The 18,096-nt window shown below is 39.3% G+C and overlaps 1 protein-coding gene across 2 annotated transcripts in view; it reads right to left on the reverse strand.

The window, feature by feature from the left end:
• Positions 1 to 1,669: 1,669 nt before the first annotated feature.
• The window catches only part of vegfba (vascular endothelial growth factor Ba), a 28,258-nt gene continuing 11,831 nt past the window's right edge, over positions 1,670 to 18,096 (reverse strand). Inside the window, exons 2-8 of one of the 2 annotated variants that reach the window (XM_087799552.1) lie at positions 16,651 to 16,702; positions 16,372 to 16,568; positions 16,224 to 16,297; positions 16,019 to 16,054; positions 11,512 to 11,583; positions 6,624 to 6,797; positions 1,670 to 4,846 (exon numbers count right to left, since the gene is read on the reverse strand). In XM_087799552.1, the coding sequence (XP_087655678.1) occupies positions 4,825 to 4,846; positions 6,624 to 6,797; positions 11,512 to 11,583; positions 16,019 to 16,054; positions 16,224 to 16,297; positions 16,372 to 16,568; positions 16,651 to 16,702 (627 nt within the window). In that variant the 3' untranslated portion in view covers positions 1,670 to 4,824. The remainder of the gene's footprint in view (positions 4,847 to 6,623; positions 6,798 to 11,511; positions 11,584 to 16,018; positions 16,055 to 16,223; positions 16,298 to 16,371; positions 16,569 to 16,650; positions 16,703 to 18,096) is intronic. The other variant, XM_087799553.1, reaches the window with a different exon arrangement.

The following is an 18,096-nucleotide window of genomic DNA, read 5'->3' on the forward strand; positions in this document are numbered from 1 at the left end:
AGTACTGGACAATACTACACATATATACTTGTTACTACACTATCACAACACCAGAGTCAAGTACTGGACAATACTACACATATATCCTTGTTACTACACTATCACAACACCAGAGTCAAGTACTGGACAATACTACACATATATACTTGTTACTACACTATCACAACACCAGAGTCAAGTACTGGACAATACTACACATATATCCTTGTTACTACACTATCACAACACCAGAGTCAAGTACTGGACAATACTACACATATATACTTGTTACTACACTATCACAACACCAGAGTCAAGTACTGGACAATACTACACATATATCCTTGTTACTACACTATCACAACACCAGAGTCAAGTACTGGACAATACTACACATATATACTTGTTACTACACTATCACAACACCAGAGTCAAGTACTGGACAATACTACACATATATACTTGTTACTACACTATCACAACACCAGAGTCAAGTACTGGACAATACTACACATATATACTTGTTACTACACTATCACAACACCAGAGTCAAGTAATGGACAATACTACACATATATACTTGTTACTACACTATCACAACACCAGAGTCAAGTACTGGACAATACTACACATGTATACTTGTTACTACACTATCACAACACCAGAGTCAAGTACTGGACAATACTACACATATATACTTGTTACCACACTATCACAACACCAGAGTCAAGTACTGGACAATACTACACATATATACTTGTTACTACACTATCACAACACCAGAGTCAAGTACTGGACAATACTACACATATATACTTGTTACTACACTATCACAACACCAGAGTCAAGTACTGGACAATACTACACATATTTACTTGTTACTACACTATCACAACACCAGAGTCAAGTACTGGACAATACTACACATATATACTTGTTACTACACTATCACAACACCAGAGTCAAGTACTGGACAATACTACACATATATACTTGTTACTAAACTATCACAACACCAGAGTCAAGTACTGGACAATACTACACATATATCCTTGTTACTACACTATCACAACACCAGAGTCAAGTACTGGACAATACTACACATATATACTTGTTACTACACTATCACAACACCAGAGTCAAGTACTGGACAATACTACACATATATACTTGTTACTACACTATCACAACACCAGAGTCAAGTACTGGACAATACTACACATATATACTTGTTACTACAGTATTACTTTATATCGTATCGTTGCCTCAGTAAACAGATGTACACACTCCTACAGATGAGTGATTTTGTAAATAAAGGTTTTATTTCGCAACGTTATGACGTCTTATCTCTTCATCTAACATCATAAATTCATCATGAAGATCAAACGAATCCCGACGTCCTGTTTTCACGCCACTGAAGCGACGCCTCTGACTCAGCAGCTCGGACGCGAGGAGTCGCGGCAACAATATTGTGACTCATAACACAGACTCACATCTGACGCTCGGAGGCGGCGCCGCAATCAAACCCTTGTTTACCTTTCATTACCGTCACACCACGGAACTATAAGAGGAAAACAGCAGAGAAACGACTGAAACATGGTTTGAAAAATAAGATATTTACTTTAATAACATTTGCAACATCAGAAGATATACCAGAGTCTCCATGTTTGATCAACAAAGACGTTGTTGTCGGCACAGATGGTGTAGCAGCAACACAAAGATGTTATATCACAGCAGTATTACATGATGGCAGTACTTTAGAGACATACATTTAGAGAGAGAAGTACATTAGACACGTTCCTACATGAGATTATAAAGATCGAGATCAGTGGAAGACTTTATATGTTAAAAACACGTGTATAGTTCTCAGTAATAAATAACACGAGTCTGAGGTGGTTTTAACTCACAGTTAATGATCTATATTATGAAGTATATCATGATGTTTCTCTGGTCGTGTGAGCGTTTCTATGATCCAGCTGCAAAAATAAACTCAGTTCTTCACGGATAAACGACCGTTTACGATGGTTTTCAGAGGGAATGAGTTCTTATGAATGAAAATACTTGTTAATGTTATAAGATCAGATATTATTAGATGATACTAGTGTCAAGCATTAGCTTTATTGACTGTTTTTATCGTCCAGTTACCAACATTTATCTCAAAACCAAGAAGAAATATTTCAAACAACATGACGTTGACTCTCGTTCCTTCACTTTTCTGAGGTTCAAAGATCAATATTTGGAAAATGAGATGTTGAATCGAAAATGTACGAAAACAACAACAACATAAACAGAATAATACAAATGTTTATCATCCTGCGTTTGTGTCGACTATGATCTACGACCATAAACAGATGTGTTAGCATTAGCCTGTGTGTTGTTAGTACACGTTTATTATCAATACTAATACACATGTAGTGAGTTAACATCGAGCAGGAATGGTAGCAAGACGGTTAAAAATCCAAATTGAATGATTAATAACAAGCTAAATATGCGAGGAATGTAAACTATTCAAGTAAAGAATAAAAACCTGACTATTATTATTTTAATCAGGCGTTTACAGGGCGTCCCAAAAATAATTTACAATTTTTATTGTCTTTAATGGAGACAATATGATCAAAATAAAACAGATCTTAGGACACAATGTATGAATAGATCTGCTGAAGTTACAATTAAATCAAAATAATCTGTGCAGTTCAAGATTTGTCTCTACTTTAACTTTAAATCTTATTGTGTTACTTTTGATGAGTCAGCATAATCTACTTTAAATCTGTAAGTAAATGTGATTTTAAGTTGTTTTCTTTAAACAACACAGTATGTGGTCGATACACAGATATTAGAGTTAAAATAATGGCAGGAAAATGAAGTTTAATCCTCTCACGTTTGCTTGTTAAGGAGATAAAGAGGTAGTAGTTGGAAGCATTTATTGAGTCAAGATTTACAAATAAATACAGAGTTGGTAGAACTAGTTCGTCTTAAAGTCAGGAGCAGGATCTTCAAAGGTTCCTAATTGTTTGACAAAAGTGAGATTTAGGTTGAGAGTGAGACGTCCAGACTCTCTGTCTCAGCTCAGGTCTGGACGCTGAGATCGAGTCAGAATATTAACAGCCAAACCAATGAAAGTCTCTGCACTGAACATGTCGCTCGGCTCTTTGTCTGCGGAGTAACTTCAGCCTCGTTCGTTCTTTCAATCTCACATTAAGATGTACATCGTCTCTCATCTGACCCTCGTCTGCAAGAGCCGAGCGTGTTCGTCGAGGGCCACCCAGTCGGGCCCTTTATGGCGGCGGATTAAACACAACAAAGACACGTTTATGGAGAGAAAACCTGACGTGGAAGTCGATCAGTGTCATCAGAATATTAAACGCTTGATTTAACATTTCAAATGAAACTTTTTTTCATTTGAAATTTTGACCTTTTTTAAACCTTTCTTAAAAATGATTAATTATAACAATTACATAAAATAAAGGTTTCATTTGTATTTCATCAAGTAAATGAATGAAACATTTGAATATTTGTTTATATTTATAGTTATAAAAGTGTCACCAGACATTACCAACAGAGCACCGAGCTACTGGATCAATCTTTTAGCCAATCATGTTTATAATAACAATCATGTTTATAATAACATTTTTATAGTGATTTTATTGAACGATATTGAGTTTACAAATATTTTAAAATAATAAAATAATAGGAGAATAATATTATGAAGTTTATTTTTCAATTATTGTAATTAGAATTATGTGTAAAAAAAGTGGTTTTATTAAAAATATAGGATTTGTATTTAATAAAAACTACAAATAAGGATAATAATTCAACCTTGCATCAAATAAACAATTGAATTCAATTTTTTATATCTTTAAATATATATAAAAAAAATACTGTATTCAATTAATCAAAGAAATAAGGAAATGCTTAAAAAACAACAACAACATTCCAATAAAGAATTCAAAGTTTTAACATTTAAAATGTTCAAAAACGTGAAATATTCTGAAGACACTGATAAATACTAACATATGGTTGTTGCACAGAATGAAAATAAAGTATAAAAGATATAATAAGAATAAGAGTGTGGAGCATATTTGCACTCTTGGCACGCTCGCACAAAACATGTGTGTAAATATGTGTGTGTGTGTGTGTGTCGTCACAGAAAGACGGCGTCGCTCCTCGGTGTGTGTGGACGTGGACGGAGGCCAGACCTCATTATTGTCATTCCCGTCACTGCTTGAACGAGCAGCAAAGAGAAGCAAAGCGACGGCTTTCAGGCTCGGACGCCAAAGAAGCTCGGAGACAAAAGCCTAAATTAAAGCGATGCTTGCAGAGCCAGCCTGTGGTCCGGCTGTGAATGTGAGAGAAGGGCTGCAGGGGAAGAACCCATCTGGGTCTTTCAGCGCCGAGACCACACAGATCCCTCCCCAGAATCCACACACACACACACACACACACTAGTGTTGGCGAGGCTGCAGATCCGATGTCTGCCCGGCGTGTCTGAGGGTCCGGGCTATAATCTGTTCTCCGGCTGCGGCCTTGAGCGAGGGTCCGTCCCCAGGAGCCGCTCCACTCCGGCGTCAATACAAAGAACACCTGCCTGAACACATTCCTGCGTCTCGGCGATGAAAACACGTTCCCACTGCTGGCGCTGCTGATAAGAAGAACAGCAGGTGAAGATCACGAGACGGGATCCTCCATGTTTAGTCCTGGAGGTCCGTCACGTGTTCGCAGGAGAGTCGGAAGGAAACGAAGACGTCGGTGCTGATGAGGGTTTTGAGAGAATATTCCTGTGGTGGGTTTGGATGCGACAGAGTTTCAGGAGAGTTTGTTCGATGGAACCGAGCAGCGGCAGCGACGTCAGGTCTTGACAGCGTCACACCTGGAAGCATAACAGAGACGTTAGAAGCTCTCAAGGAAGGTTCGAGACTCTTAAATCTTGGACTCCTGACTCGATATTCTGAGGCCCGACAGTTCATTCTATGGCAAGGGACTCCATTTGTGACTCTATTGGTGTCACATGGTTAAGAATCATCACATAAAGTATGATTGTTTATATAGCTTTGATTATCTTAACTAAGATGGGACAGAAAAATGATAAAAATGACCCAAATTCACAGTGAAACCACACAAAAATCCATAAAAATATAGATCAAATTCTTCAAAGAAAAGAAAGAATCCACAAGAATTGACCTCTGGTGACCCCGGCCAGTTTGAGACCCCTGTAACCCCCCTGACGTAAACGCATCAAGATAAAGCTTTGAGTCACGAGTAACTCAAAGATAGAGTTTTTATAAATCACTTGGACAATAACAGACGACGAATCACTGTTAAATCTTTACAGTTGAACTTGAGTGTGTATGTGCGTGTGTGTTGTTGTTGTGTGTTTGTACAAAACTCTCTTTTCATTGAAATATTGACGTTAGAAAATGATCTTAAGCTCCGCCCACTGAAAACACTTTTCTGGAGATGAAATCTTGTCGACCATAACCCCATCCACTCTGCTGTGATTGGTCGAGCATGGAGGTTTGTCACCGCGTGTCATCAATGGTCTCCACCTCCAAGGGACTCGTTGTATAAACAAAGCGGGTGTGATTACAGCTGGAGGAGGATTGAAGTCATTATTACGTCGTCATGGACTCTCGTAACCTCTCGTTCGTCCAGATTTCAGAGCAATTTTATAAAGTAATGAGTGTAAAGCATGGTCATGATGAGAAGTTACTGAATCTTGGAGAACATTTACTACATGACAGGAGAGTTGGAGTTCATCATTAGTTGTTCTTTAAACAAATAAATATATAAAATCCTGCTTGAGTGAGAATAAAAGTGACGCTATTGATTTTGTGATTGATTAAAAGTTACAAACTGTTTCATTCTGCCTTAGATTGTGAAGCTATAACATCAAAATATATTTTAATTCATGTATATATGTGTATATATATGGGCAACAAAATAAATAACAGAAACTAAAAAGTTATTAACCTTCTACACAAAATCCACAAATGAAAAAACACTTCATTTATTGGTTTTTAACACAATCTGAGCCTATTTTTTGAAAGTTTAGGACGGTTTAAGTTTTTGTATTAAAGAGCAAGAAGAGCGAGATTTAACTAAATGTTAACTAATCAATCAATCCACAACTAATAGATGACACTGATTTGTACGAGGCAATAATTAAAAACTAATATCATGAGTCATGGTCTGATGTGGAACAATGTCTCAGTCGCTCTTAAAGTAAATATCTTCACTTCCTGTCGTCTGTATTAATAAATAGAAAAGGGATTTTCAAAGATGCTAATAAAAGTAGCTTCACTAAATACTACATAAAGATTTGAACTTCAAAAATCCTTCTATAAAAAGATCATTCAACTAAATAAAGGGTGTAAAAAAACATTTTAAATCAGTAGAATGACAGCGAACAGTGTTTCATCCTGAATGACTGTGTGCTTTGATTTCACAGATTATTCACGGAATAATTAATATCGACGATGGATCAATGGAGGAATTATGAAAGTGACGCCGAGCCCACGACCTTCTCCATGACACGAGATGAAACGTAACATTTGTGTGGTTCCATCGACGACATCTCTGGCGTCACCTTCTCTCACATGTGAAGCCACAGTCGCCTCAGAGAAGAAGCCAAGGACCTGATCACTCACTTGCATCTCCTCAAGTTCAGCCTTCGTTTCTTGCGGCTGCAGCTCTCGGCCGTGACGAGGCAGCGGCACTCGCAGGTGGTCCGGTCCAGGATCCACTTCCTGCCCCTGCAGGGCCGACAGGAGGGTCTGACAGAGGGAGGGGGGGCCAAGGTGGGCGAGGGGGGGACGGGGGTCCTGGAGAGAGGAGGAAGATCTCGTTTGAACAACATCATCCACGACTTCTGAAGGATTGAAAAAGTGTCTTGACGACAAGGAATCGTTTTTATTGAGGTTAATGTCGGGATTTATTTAATCTGTGTCTTTATGACTGTTTTATTAGATGATTTAAAACAATGTTAAACTAAATCACACAACGGGCAGAGATTCCACTTCAGTCTAACTTGTTGCCAAAGAAAAAGATCAAACTGTTGCAGGAAGAAAGAATCACAATCTTGATCAATAATAATTATCTCTGTGTTTTTCCTCTCTTTCCTTAAACGTCAGTTTCTCTTTTGTTGTTATTCTTGGTTTATTTCGTTGATGTAGATAATCTAAAGTCTAAACCCTGTTCCTTATCTTATCTTAAAGGTCAACTAATGTCTAACTGACATGTATTGAATGTTCTTCAAGATGCAGTAACTTCTCATCATGACCATGTTTTACACTCATTACTTTATAAAGTTGCTCTGAAATCTGGACGAACGAGAGGTTACGAGAGTCCATTATGACGTAATAATGGCTTCACTCCTCCTCCAGCCAGCTTTAATCACCCCCCTGCTTTGTTTATACAACGAGTCCCTCATCATGACCATGTTTTACACTTATTACTTTATAAAGTTGCTCTGAAATCTGGACGAACGAGAGTTTACGAGAGTCCATTATGATGTAATAATGGCTTCACTCCTCCTCCAGCCAGCTTTAATCACCCCCCTGCTTTGTTTATACAACGAGTCCCTCATCATGACCATGTTTTACACTTATTACTTTATAAAGTTGCTCTGAAATCTGGACGAACGAGAGGTTACGAGAGTCCATTATGACGTAATAATGGCTTCACTCCTCCTCCAGCCAGCTTTAATCACCCCCCTGCTTTGTTTATACAACGAGTCCCTCATCATGACCATGTTTTACACTCATTACTTTATAAAGTTGCTCTGAAATCTGGACGAACGAGAGGTTACGAGAGTCCATTATGACGTAATAATGGCTTCACTCCTCCTCCAGCCAGCTTTAATCACCCCCCTGCTTTGTTTATACAACGAGTCCCTCATCATGACCATGTTTTACACTTATTACTTTATAAAGTTGCTCTGAAATCTGGACGAACGAGAGTTTACGAGAGTCCATTATGATGTAATAATGGCTTCACTCCTCCTCCAGCCAGCTTTAATCACCCCCCTGCTTTGTTTATACAACGAGTCCCTCATCATGACCATGTTTTACACTTATTACTTTATAAAGTTGCTCTGAAATCTGGACGAACGAGAGGTTACGAGAGTCCATTATGACGTAATAATGGCTTCACTCCTCCTCCAGCCAGCTTTAATCACCCCCCTGCTTTGTTTATACAACGAGTCCCTCATCATGACCATGTTTTACACTTATTACTTTATAAAGTTGCTCTGAAATCTGGACGAACGAGAGGTTACGAGAGTCCATTATGACGTAATAATGGCTTCACTCCTCCTCCAGCCAGCTTTAATCACCCCCCTGCTTTGTTTATACAACGAGTCCCTCATCATGACCATGTTTTACACTTATTACTTTATAAAGTTTCTCTGAAATCTGGACGAACGAGAGGTTACGAGAGTCCATTATAATGTAATAATGGCTTCACTCCTCCAGTCTGCTGTAATCACGCCCGCTTTGTTTATACAAGGAGTCCATCGGAGGTGGAGACTCCCGTAAAAAAAACTTTATAGGATACATTAACCAATCTGTTCTCTGGGTCAACAGTTGAGGTATCCCTGGTGTTGTCTCTGGGTCAAGGTCAACAAACTCGCTGGCTCCCATACATACATATGCCGTGGTGGAGGACCTTGACCTTGACCCAGACACAAGGAATTATACCTCATTTGTTTTCGAGCCTTTGGGTCACCCTGACCCTGAGACAACACAAGAGTTAAACTACATATAAAACATAAAACGACTTGGACATGCTTTAAAATAATCCTAATAATTTGCACTTTCAAAAACACACATCTGAGCTCATTAAGATCACAAACGCACTGGTAAGTTGTGGATTTTCACTTCAGTTCATGAACACACTCGCACAAAGACACACAACAAAGCGTTGTTGGTCTTGTTAACAAAGTATATTTCTGGCTGAAACATTTTTGTATTTACTAAACTCTCTCTAAAGCCCTATTCTCACGGGATAAGTATTACCTGAGGACCTCGGTGTTTTGTAAATTACCTCCTCTGTGTTATTTTAAGTGCATTCACACGGGATAAGCGACGTCTGTAAAATAGTCATTTTTACCGACATTACCTAGAGATACAGATGTAAATAGAAATGACTGAAAGAGAAAGTTAGTGTAACCAAGCCTTCTTTGTTTAGAGAAGATAAAGTGGACAACCTTTTATTGTCTTTCGTTTCTCAACTTGTGCAGACGCTCAACAGAGAGAGCTGCACATAAATGTGCCCCAACTTTATTCTGACAGAAGAGACACAGTTACAGTTGTGTAACCGATTGTATTCGTCTGGGAAACAACGAGGCTGGAACTTAGTTTGTAGCTGTGCTGCGCGCACATCTTCTTTACTTTGGTCATGTGGAACACAACCTCCAACAACTCCATCTACTTCCTTCCTACAATCCTTCCAAAAAGTATTACTACATTGTAATATTAGTAGATACAGTATTAATATTGGCATCTTAAGTTCAAGTTGATGTACTTTGAGCGACAGTTCTATTTGTAATTGTGAGAATAGAAAGAACATGTTTTCAACATCCATTCGCAGGCGTTAACGACGGTTTTAACGAAGCATATTGTTCGTAACCAGTCGCGCCTCGAGGTAAAAGTGTGACTAACGTGGGATCCGTGGTCGTCGAAACTCGGCCCCGTCTGTGGCCCTCCATTGACTCGCCCGATCTTTTCTCTCGGCCTCCTCTGATCTCTTCAGCCCAAAGTCACGTTCTCGGGTTTTTTTCTTGAGTCTGAGAAAAGTCGACCGTTCGGGTCATTTACTGGAGCGCCATCTTCCCCGGGGGCCGCGGCTTCAATCAAGCGACTTAATGAGGCAGAGAGGGGCCATCTTTGTTCGGGGCCCTCCGACCACGCCCGCCGCCGGCAGGGACAGAGGATGCGGCGTTAGGAGGCGAATAACACACGATTTCACTCCTGCCAGGGTCTGAATAAAAGCCTTTCTCCGTGATCGATGGCCGCCGGCGAACATCACACCCGGACCTGCCGACCCGGACCCTCCGGCCAGAGGTGAGTGACAGCTGAGTGGCGAGTCAAAGAAACTCATTTCATACTCCAGCCATTCAGGTTTGAAGAAGAAATTAAAGAACAAGGACGGTCTTGAAGCAGCACCTGACGGTGTTAAGGTCTCACTTTCATAACCAAACCATTAACGTTATTTATATTTGACAAAGACATGTCTGTAGTTCAACACTGAACAAAAATGACTGCAAACAACTGAGAAAAACCTATAAACGTAGGAAAATGATGTCACAACACCATGTGTTTGTGTCGTTTACACTATTGTAACAGTTTGTTTTCATGTCTTAACAAGAAGGATGTGTCTCGCCTGCAGTTCATACTAAACTCTGCAGCCAGAATTTTGAGCCGCTCTAGTAGAAGAACTCACATTTCTCCTTCAAACTCTTCACTGGCTGCCAGTTTCTTTCAGGATCATTTTAAAATTCTGGTTCTTACTTTCAGATCTATTCATGGTCAGACCTTCCATCAGTGATCTGATCCAGACTTACACCTCAGCTCGGGCTCTGAGGTCTGTGGATCAGAATCTACTGATGGTTCCTGAACTTCCGGACCAGAGGAGAGAAATCCTTCCAGACTGTTGCTCCTAAGCTTTGGAACCATCTCTGTGTTTGATGATCTACTGACTCCTTCAAGAAACATCTGTGTTTGATGATCTACTGACTCCTTCAAGAAACATCTGTGTTTGATGATCTACTGACTCCTTCAAGAAACATCTCTGTGTTTGATGATCTACTGACTCCTTCAAGAAACATCTCTGTGTTTGATGATCTACTGACTCCTTCAAGAAACATCTGTGTTTGATGATCTACTGACTCCTTCAAGAAACATCTGTGTTTGATGATCTACTGCCTCCTTCAAGAAACATCTGTGTTTGATGATCTACTGACTCCTTCAAGAAACATCTGTGTTTGATGATCTACTGACTCCTTCAAGAAACATCTCAAGACACTTTTATGTTTATGTTCAGGCTTTTCCTTGATTTTTTGGAACTCCTGTTTTGTTCTCGGTGTTATCTTGACCTTTTAAGTATATATTTTATTGTGTATTGTTTTGATTGTTTAAGCTCTTTTTGACACTGGTGTGGAAAAGCGCTCTATAAATACAAATTACTTACTTACTAATATTGTGGAATACAGCGTCAATGTGATATATCTATAAACTATCAAGAGAATCCAGTATCTAGAATAAACTGTGATATTTGACTCAAGATTCAGAAGAAAAATGTATTTTTGAATCAAAGCAAAAACATTTTTCGACAATAATCTGAGTCGTGAAGTTAAAGCGATATTTCAAATATATATACAAGTATAGATTCATCAGTGAAATCATCTGATGATGAAGTACTTGTGAAAGTGTCTTGATAAAACAGTTTGTTCATCTGGAATCAAACCAAACTGATAACGTGTCTGATTGATCTGTTTCCACTTGAGGAGTTTATAAAGAAAATAAAAGTTAAACTTACGAGCTGACGGTCGTAACGTTCCTGGACCTCCCTCTTTCCTTCTTCCTGTCTTTCAACACCTTTTCATCTGGACTGTGAACGGAACGAAACACAAAGACTTAAAACTAGAAAGTTCTCCATGAACTTTGAAGACGTGAGACATAATTCCAGAGAGACTTGTTGAACCGAAGATATGAAGGAGTCCGTGTTGAGCTGTTAGTGAAAGAAAGTGAAGGAAAAAAACACTTTTTCAACGGTTGCTGCCGAAAAACTACACACATTTTCCTTAAAGAACACTGGACTGTAGCCAGCTGTGGTTCAACTACAAAAATCTCTAAAGGGAAAGTTTCTTAAGTCTTCATCCCTCGTCTGAAATGTGAGTTCTTCTACAAGAGCTGCTCAAAATTCTGGCTGCAGAGTTTTAAGGATCGGAGAAATGTGAGTTCTTCTACAAGAGCTGCTCAAAATTCTGGCTGCAGAGTTTTAAGGATCGGAGAAATGTGAGTTCTTCTACAAGAGCTGCTCAAAATTCTGGCTGCAGAGTTTTAAGGATCGGAGAAATGTGAGTTCTTCTACTAGAGCGGCTCAAAATTCTGGCTGCAGAGTTTTAAGGATCGGAGAAATGTGAGTTCTTCTACTAGAGCGGCTCAAAGTTCTGGCTGCAGAGTTTTAAGGATCGGAGAAATGTGAGTTCTTCTACTAGAGCGGCTCAAAATTCTGGCTGCAGAGTTTTAAGGATCGGAGAAATGTGAGTTCTTCTACTAGAGCGGCTCAGAATTCTGTCTGCAGAGTTTTAAGGATCGGAGAAATGTGAGTTCTTCTACTAGAGCTGCTCAAAATTCTGACTGCAGAGTTTTAAGGATCGGAGAAATGTGAGTTCTTCTACTAGAGCTGCTCAGAATTCTGGCTGCAGAGTTTTAAGGATCGGAGAAATGTGAGTTCTTCTACTAGAGCTGCTCAGAATTCTGGCTGCAGAGTTTTAAGGATCGGAGAAATGTGAGTTCTTCTACTAGAGCTGCTCAAAATTCTGGCTGCAGAGTTTAGTATGAACTGCAGGCGAGACACATCCTTCTGGTTTAGACATGAAAACAAACTGTTACAATAGTGTAAACGACACAAACACATGGATTAAAAGATCCAGATCATGTTGTGACATCATTTTGCTGAGTTGATTAATGGTTTGGTTATGACTAACATTGAACACTTGTATTCCACTTCTATTCATGGAAGCATCAAAAAAGCAAAAAAAACAACAACTGTAAGGTACAGCAGCGAAAAGCATCGTTTCCTGCTGTACTTTACGATAATTACGTTGTTTTTCTAGTGGAGGCCACGTTTCATGGTAAACTGAGGAGCTAACATTCATATAATGCAACATTTATTCCCTCAAAACAACGTAAAGTACACACAAAATATTGTGTCTTTCATGTCACGATGTCGGCGCCATCAACAAAAAGTATCGTTTGAGTCCAGAGACTTGAGCAGTAGAAACATATCGATGCTGATTGTAGATCATTGGAAACAAACAAGTTTCACTTTATTTTGCTGTAGAATCTTGTCAAAGTTTGGTCGTTGCAGCTCATTGTTCTGCTAACATAAGCACAAATCTTAACTTTCTATGGTTTTTAGCGACGGTTCCATATGAAAGAATGAGACGTGGAACAAGTCCAGACACACTTCCAGGTCCAAGCCTACAGTTTCTCGCGTCACACAATGGAACACAATGAGACAAACGTCGTTCTGGTTCCTCTTTGTCATGAGATTATAAGAAGTCTTTGGGTCTTTTGACTGTGACTGAGTCTCGAGGAGCTACTGTTCTATGGAGCAGAAATAACCAGAAGGATAAAACTGATTCGTTCTAAGACCTGAATGATAGAGTTTATAATATTTATAACAGTAGGAACTTGTGTGTGTGTGTTTGCTCCTGTGTGTGTCTTTGCTCCTGTGTGTGTGTGTTTGCTCCTGTGTGTGTCTTTGCTCGTGTGTGTGTGTGTTTGCTCATGTCTGGGTTTAAAAAAATATTCAAGCACTTTGTGTGTTTGTGTTTAAGTATGTGAGTTTGTGAGTAAGGGTGTCTTTGTTTGTACGTATGTGTTTGAGTGTGTGTCTGTGTGTGTTGGTTTCTGTGTGTGTGTGAGTGTTTGTATGTGTGAGTGAGTGTGTCTGTGTGAGAGTGTGTGTGTGTGTGAAAAAGAGTGTAAGTGTGTGTGACTGTGTGAGAGTGTGTGTCTGTGTGTGTGTGTGTCTGTTTGAGAGTGTGTGTGTGTGAGAGAGTGTGTAGGTGTGTGTTAGTGTGTGTCTGTGTGAGAGTGCATGTGTATGAGGTGATTGATCTCAGTCATAACACTGTAGATACTGTTGGACTTTAATAATAATTTCTGCTTCGTTCTGGTGATAAACTGTATTTCACGGTGAATGTCATCCACAAACGAACTCATTGACACAGACTACGGGACACCCTGGACAGCATGCCAGTCAAGGCCACGTACAGACGTAAAACTCTTTGAAATACACAATGTTTTGGTGTGTTTATGCCGACGACTCTTGACACGGTGGGTTATGTAGCTCCGTGTCGTTCTCCAACATCTCATGCGTGACTGGTCGCTCAGCGAGGAGCACATGGCGGCGCAGATAACATCGTCACTATGGCGACAACAGGATGCGGGCTGTCCCGGGGGATGCTGGGAGACGCACACGCTAACTGCCTGAACGCACACGCGAGAGAACGAAAACCCAGACGCACAATTATATGGATTCATGTGTAAACATCTGCAGCTGAAGCTCAGAGTCACGCACTCGCTCGCATACGTCGGATTCCGTCCACATCCTCACAGGAAGTCGGGGACGTAAACAACGAAGATCATGTGATGCTGCAGCGACTGGTTGAAGGTTCAATTCCTGGAGCGTTTGGATCAGAACCAGTGAAGCACGAAGAAGAAGAAGATCTGCTTGATCTTATCTGGAGCTTATGCCTGGAAACTACATGTTGTCGTGTAACTGACCAGTTATTTCAACATCCCACTTAAATCTGTTTATTTAAGTTAAGTTTCTCCTTTAGGTCTTAACTTTACAAATACAACAACTTTAACAAATATTAATTATTTGTTCAACTCACTGATTTTACTTCCATAAGAAAATCTCACATCAGTACATTTCTTTACTTACTTACTAATTTACTTTAATTTATGCGTAAGTAGAATCATAAAAAATAATAACAGTTTATTATAATTAACTCAAAACAGCTTTTATTTATATCCCAGTCCTGAATGTGTTCATATTTATTTTGTTTAGTCTATATTTCATCTTTAAATATTATAATATATTTATTAATATATTATAAAATAAAATAAAATAAAATAAAATAAAATAAAATAAAATAAAATAAAATAAAACAAAATAAAATAAAATAAAATAAAATAAAATAAAATAAAATAAAATAAAATAAAATAAAATAAAATAAAATAAAATAAAATAAAACAAAACAAAACAAAACAAAACAAAACAAAACAAAACTAAATTAAATTAAATTAAATTAAATTAAATTAATATAATATAATGTAATGTAATGTAATGTAATGTAATGTAATGTAATGTAATAAGTAAGTTATTATAAAAACTCAATAACAAACTTGATTAACAACTTTAATGATGCAAAGAATGAACCAGAAACTGTATCTATCATTTTCACATCATGACTATAAAAGAACAACATTGACTTAAACCACCAAACAGAGAGCCAAGAGATTTGACCTTTGACCTTCGATTTTATTATTGTATTTACGTGGTGTTGGATTCAAGACATTATCAATCGCTACTGGTTCATGTCCAGTTTGAAAAGAGAACAAAGCGACTTTGATCGTCAATTCAAGCATCTTTTTCTTACAATGTTCATTATGTTGAGACAAAGAGTTTTTATCTTCATATAGGTTAGGTAGAACTTTATTGAAATTGTTTTTTTCCAGTAGCCAGCAATTTTTCATAAACAATAAAAAATAATACCAAAAAAATAAAATAAGAAAAGAACATAAGAGGAAGAACAAGATGACACAATCTAAGTATAAAGACAAAGAACATAGATCAAATAAAACAACAAAGACAAAGGATACAAAGACTAACATAGAACAGAACATCCAGATACTTTCACTCCACTCCTGCCCCCGAACTCAGAATTGTACAACTTAATAGCCCGAGGGATGAATGAGTCCCTGAGTCTATTAGTGTTGCATCATGGTAGGAGCATTCGTGCTTCATCTGCTTCTCTGCTCACTGATGACAGTGTTGAGAGGATGATGTCATCATCATGATGGACAGTAGTTTGTTCAATGATATCCTCTCAGCAACTGTCACCAGTGAGTCCAGCTTCATTCCAACCACAGAGCTCCTGATCAATGTATATGTTTATACATACATGTATAACTAAGAATCATGTTCTATAATAAAAGATCTTCATTCATACGTTCATTGATCGATTGATTGTATCATATGATCTAAAGTGAACCGTCAGTCGAACCATGAAAATCAAACTCACCTCGTGGTCGAAGCGAGTCCAAGTTCTTCTTTTGACCTACAGAGAGAGAAACCATGAGTGACGTGTCCAGTGACGTGTCCAGTGACGTGTCCAGTGACGTGTCCAGTGACGTGTCCAGTGACGTGTCCAGTGACGTGTCCAGTGACGTGTCCAGTGACGTGTCCAGTGACGTGTCTAGTGAGCGTGGACGAGCGATGGTCATTACCTGCACTCGCACTGACTGTGCTCCACAAATGGCAGCACCATCAGCTCGTGCTTCATGAAGGATGTCCTCAGCAACTGGACCCAGAGACAGACCAGGATGAACGTGAACATCAGACACAGAACTAGGATCAACAAGAACGTGGATTTACCTCCATGCTGAGCGTGTGCGTGTGCGTAGGAACACAGTCCATGGTCTCGTCCCCGCAGCAGCCGCCGCACCTCCGGACCACCACACACGAGGGCACGAAGAGGTGGTGGATCTCGCCCGGCAGCTCCTGCCAGACCTCCACCAGGGTCTCCCTCGGCTCGCAGCCGCTGCGGGAGTAGACCTCCAACCACTTCCTCACTGGAGGAGGTCGAGAGGTCGAGTGAAGGTCGAGGTGAAGGGTGAAGGTCGAGGATCGACTGAAGCTTTTCTACAAACTCACCTTCTCGGGGTTCTCTGGGTCTGGGGGCGTCTGCTGGTCGCCAGTGGACGAGCTGGAGGGAGACGAACATGATACCACATCAGTCAAGAGAGAATCTGGGGCTCAATCTAAATCGAATGTGTTTGTAAGTAAGTAAGTAAGTAAGTAATTCTTATTTGTATAGAGCTTTTCCAGACCAGGGTCACAAAGCGCTTAAACAATCAAAACAATATTCAATAAAGTATATACGATATAAGATAAAACTGATAACACAACAGGAGTTCCAGAAAATCAAGCAAAAGCCTGAACAAATAGAAACGTATTAAGATGTTTCTTGAAGGAGTCAGTAGATCATCAAACACAGATGTTTCTTGAAGGAGTCAGTAGATCATCAAACACAGATGTTTCTTGAAGGAGTCAGTAGATCATCAAACACAGATGTTTCTTGAAGGAGTCAGTAGATCATCAAACACAGATGTTTCCTGAAGGAGTCAGTAGATCATCAAACACAGATGTTTCTTGATGGAGTCAGTAGATCATCAAACACAGATGTTTCTTGAAGGAGTCAGTAGATCATCAAACACAGGTGTTTCTTGAAGGAGTCAGTAGATCATCAAACACAGATGTTTCTTGAAGGAGTCAGTAGATCATCAAACACAGATGTTTCTTGAAGGAGTCAGTAGATCATCAAACACACATGTTTCTTGAAGGAGTCAGTAGATCATCAAACACACAGATGTTTCTTGAAGGAGTCAGTAGATCATCAAACACAGATGTTTCTTGAAGGAGTCAGTAGTTCATCAAACACAGATGTTTCTTGAAGGAGTCAGTAGATCATCAAACACAGAGATGTTTCTTGAAGGAGTCAGTAGATCATCAAACACAGATGTTTCTTGAAGGAGTCAGTAGATCATCAAACACACATGTTTCTTGAAGGAGTCAGTAGATCATCAAACACAGATGTTTCTTGAAGGAGTCAGTAGATCATCAAACACACATGTTTCTTGAAGGAGTCAGTAGATCATCAAACACACATGTTTCTTGAAGGAGTCAGTAGATCATCAAACACAGAGATGTTTCTTGAAGGAGTCAGTAGATCATCAAACACAGATGTTTCTTGAAGGAGTCAGTAGATCATCAAACACAGATGTTTCTTGAAGGAGTCAGTAGATCATCAAACACACATGTTTCTTGAAGGAGTCAGTAGATCATCAAACACAGAGATGGTTCCAAAGCTTAGGAGCAACAGTCTGGAAGGATTTCTCTCCTCTGGTCCTGAAGTTCAGGAACCATCAGTAGATTCTGATCCACAGACCTCAGAGCCCGAGCTGGGGTGTAAGTCTGGATCAGATCACTGATGGAAGGTCTGACCATGAATAGATCTGAAAGTAAGAACCAGAATTTTAAAATGATCCTGAAAGAAACTGGCAGCCAGTGAAGAGTTTGAAGGAGAAATGTGAGTTCTTC

This window comes from Callionymus lyra, chromosome 9 (assembly GCF_982586985.1).
Source record: "Callionymus lyra chromosome 9, fCalLyr1.hap1.1, whole genome shotgun sequence".
Lineage (NCBI taxonomy): Eukaryota > Metazoa > Chordata > Actinopteri > Syngnathiformes > Callionymidae > Callionymus > Callionymus lyra.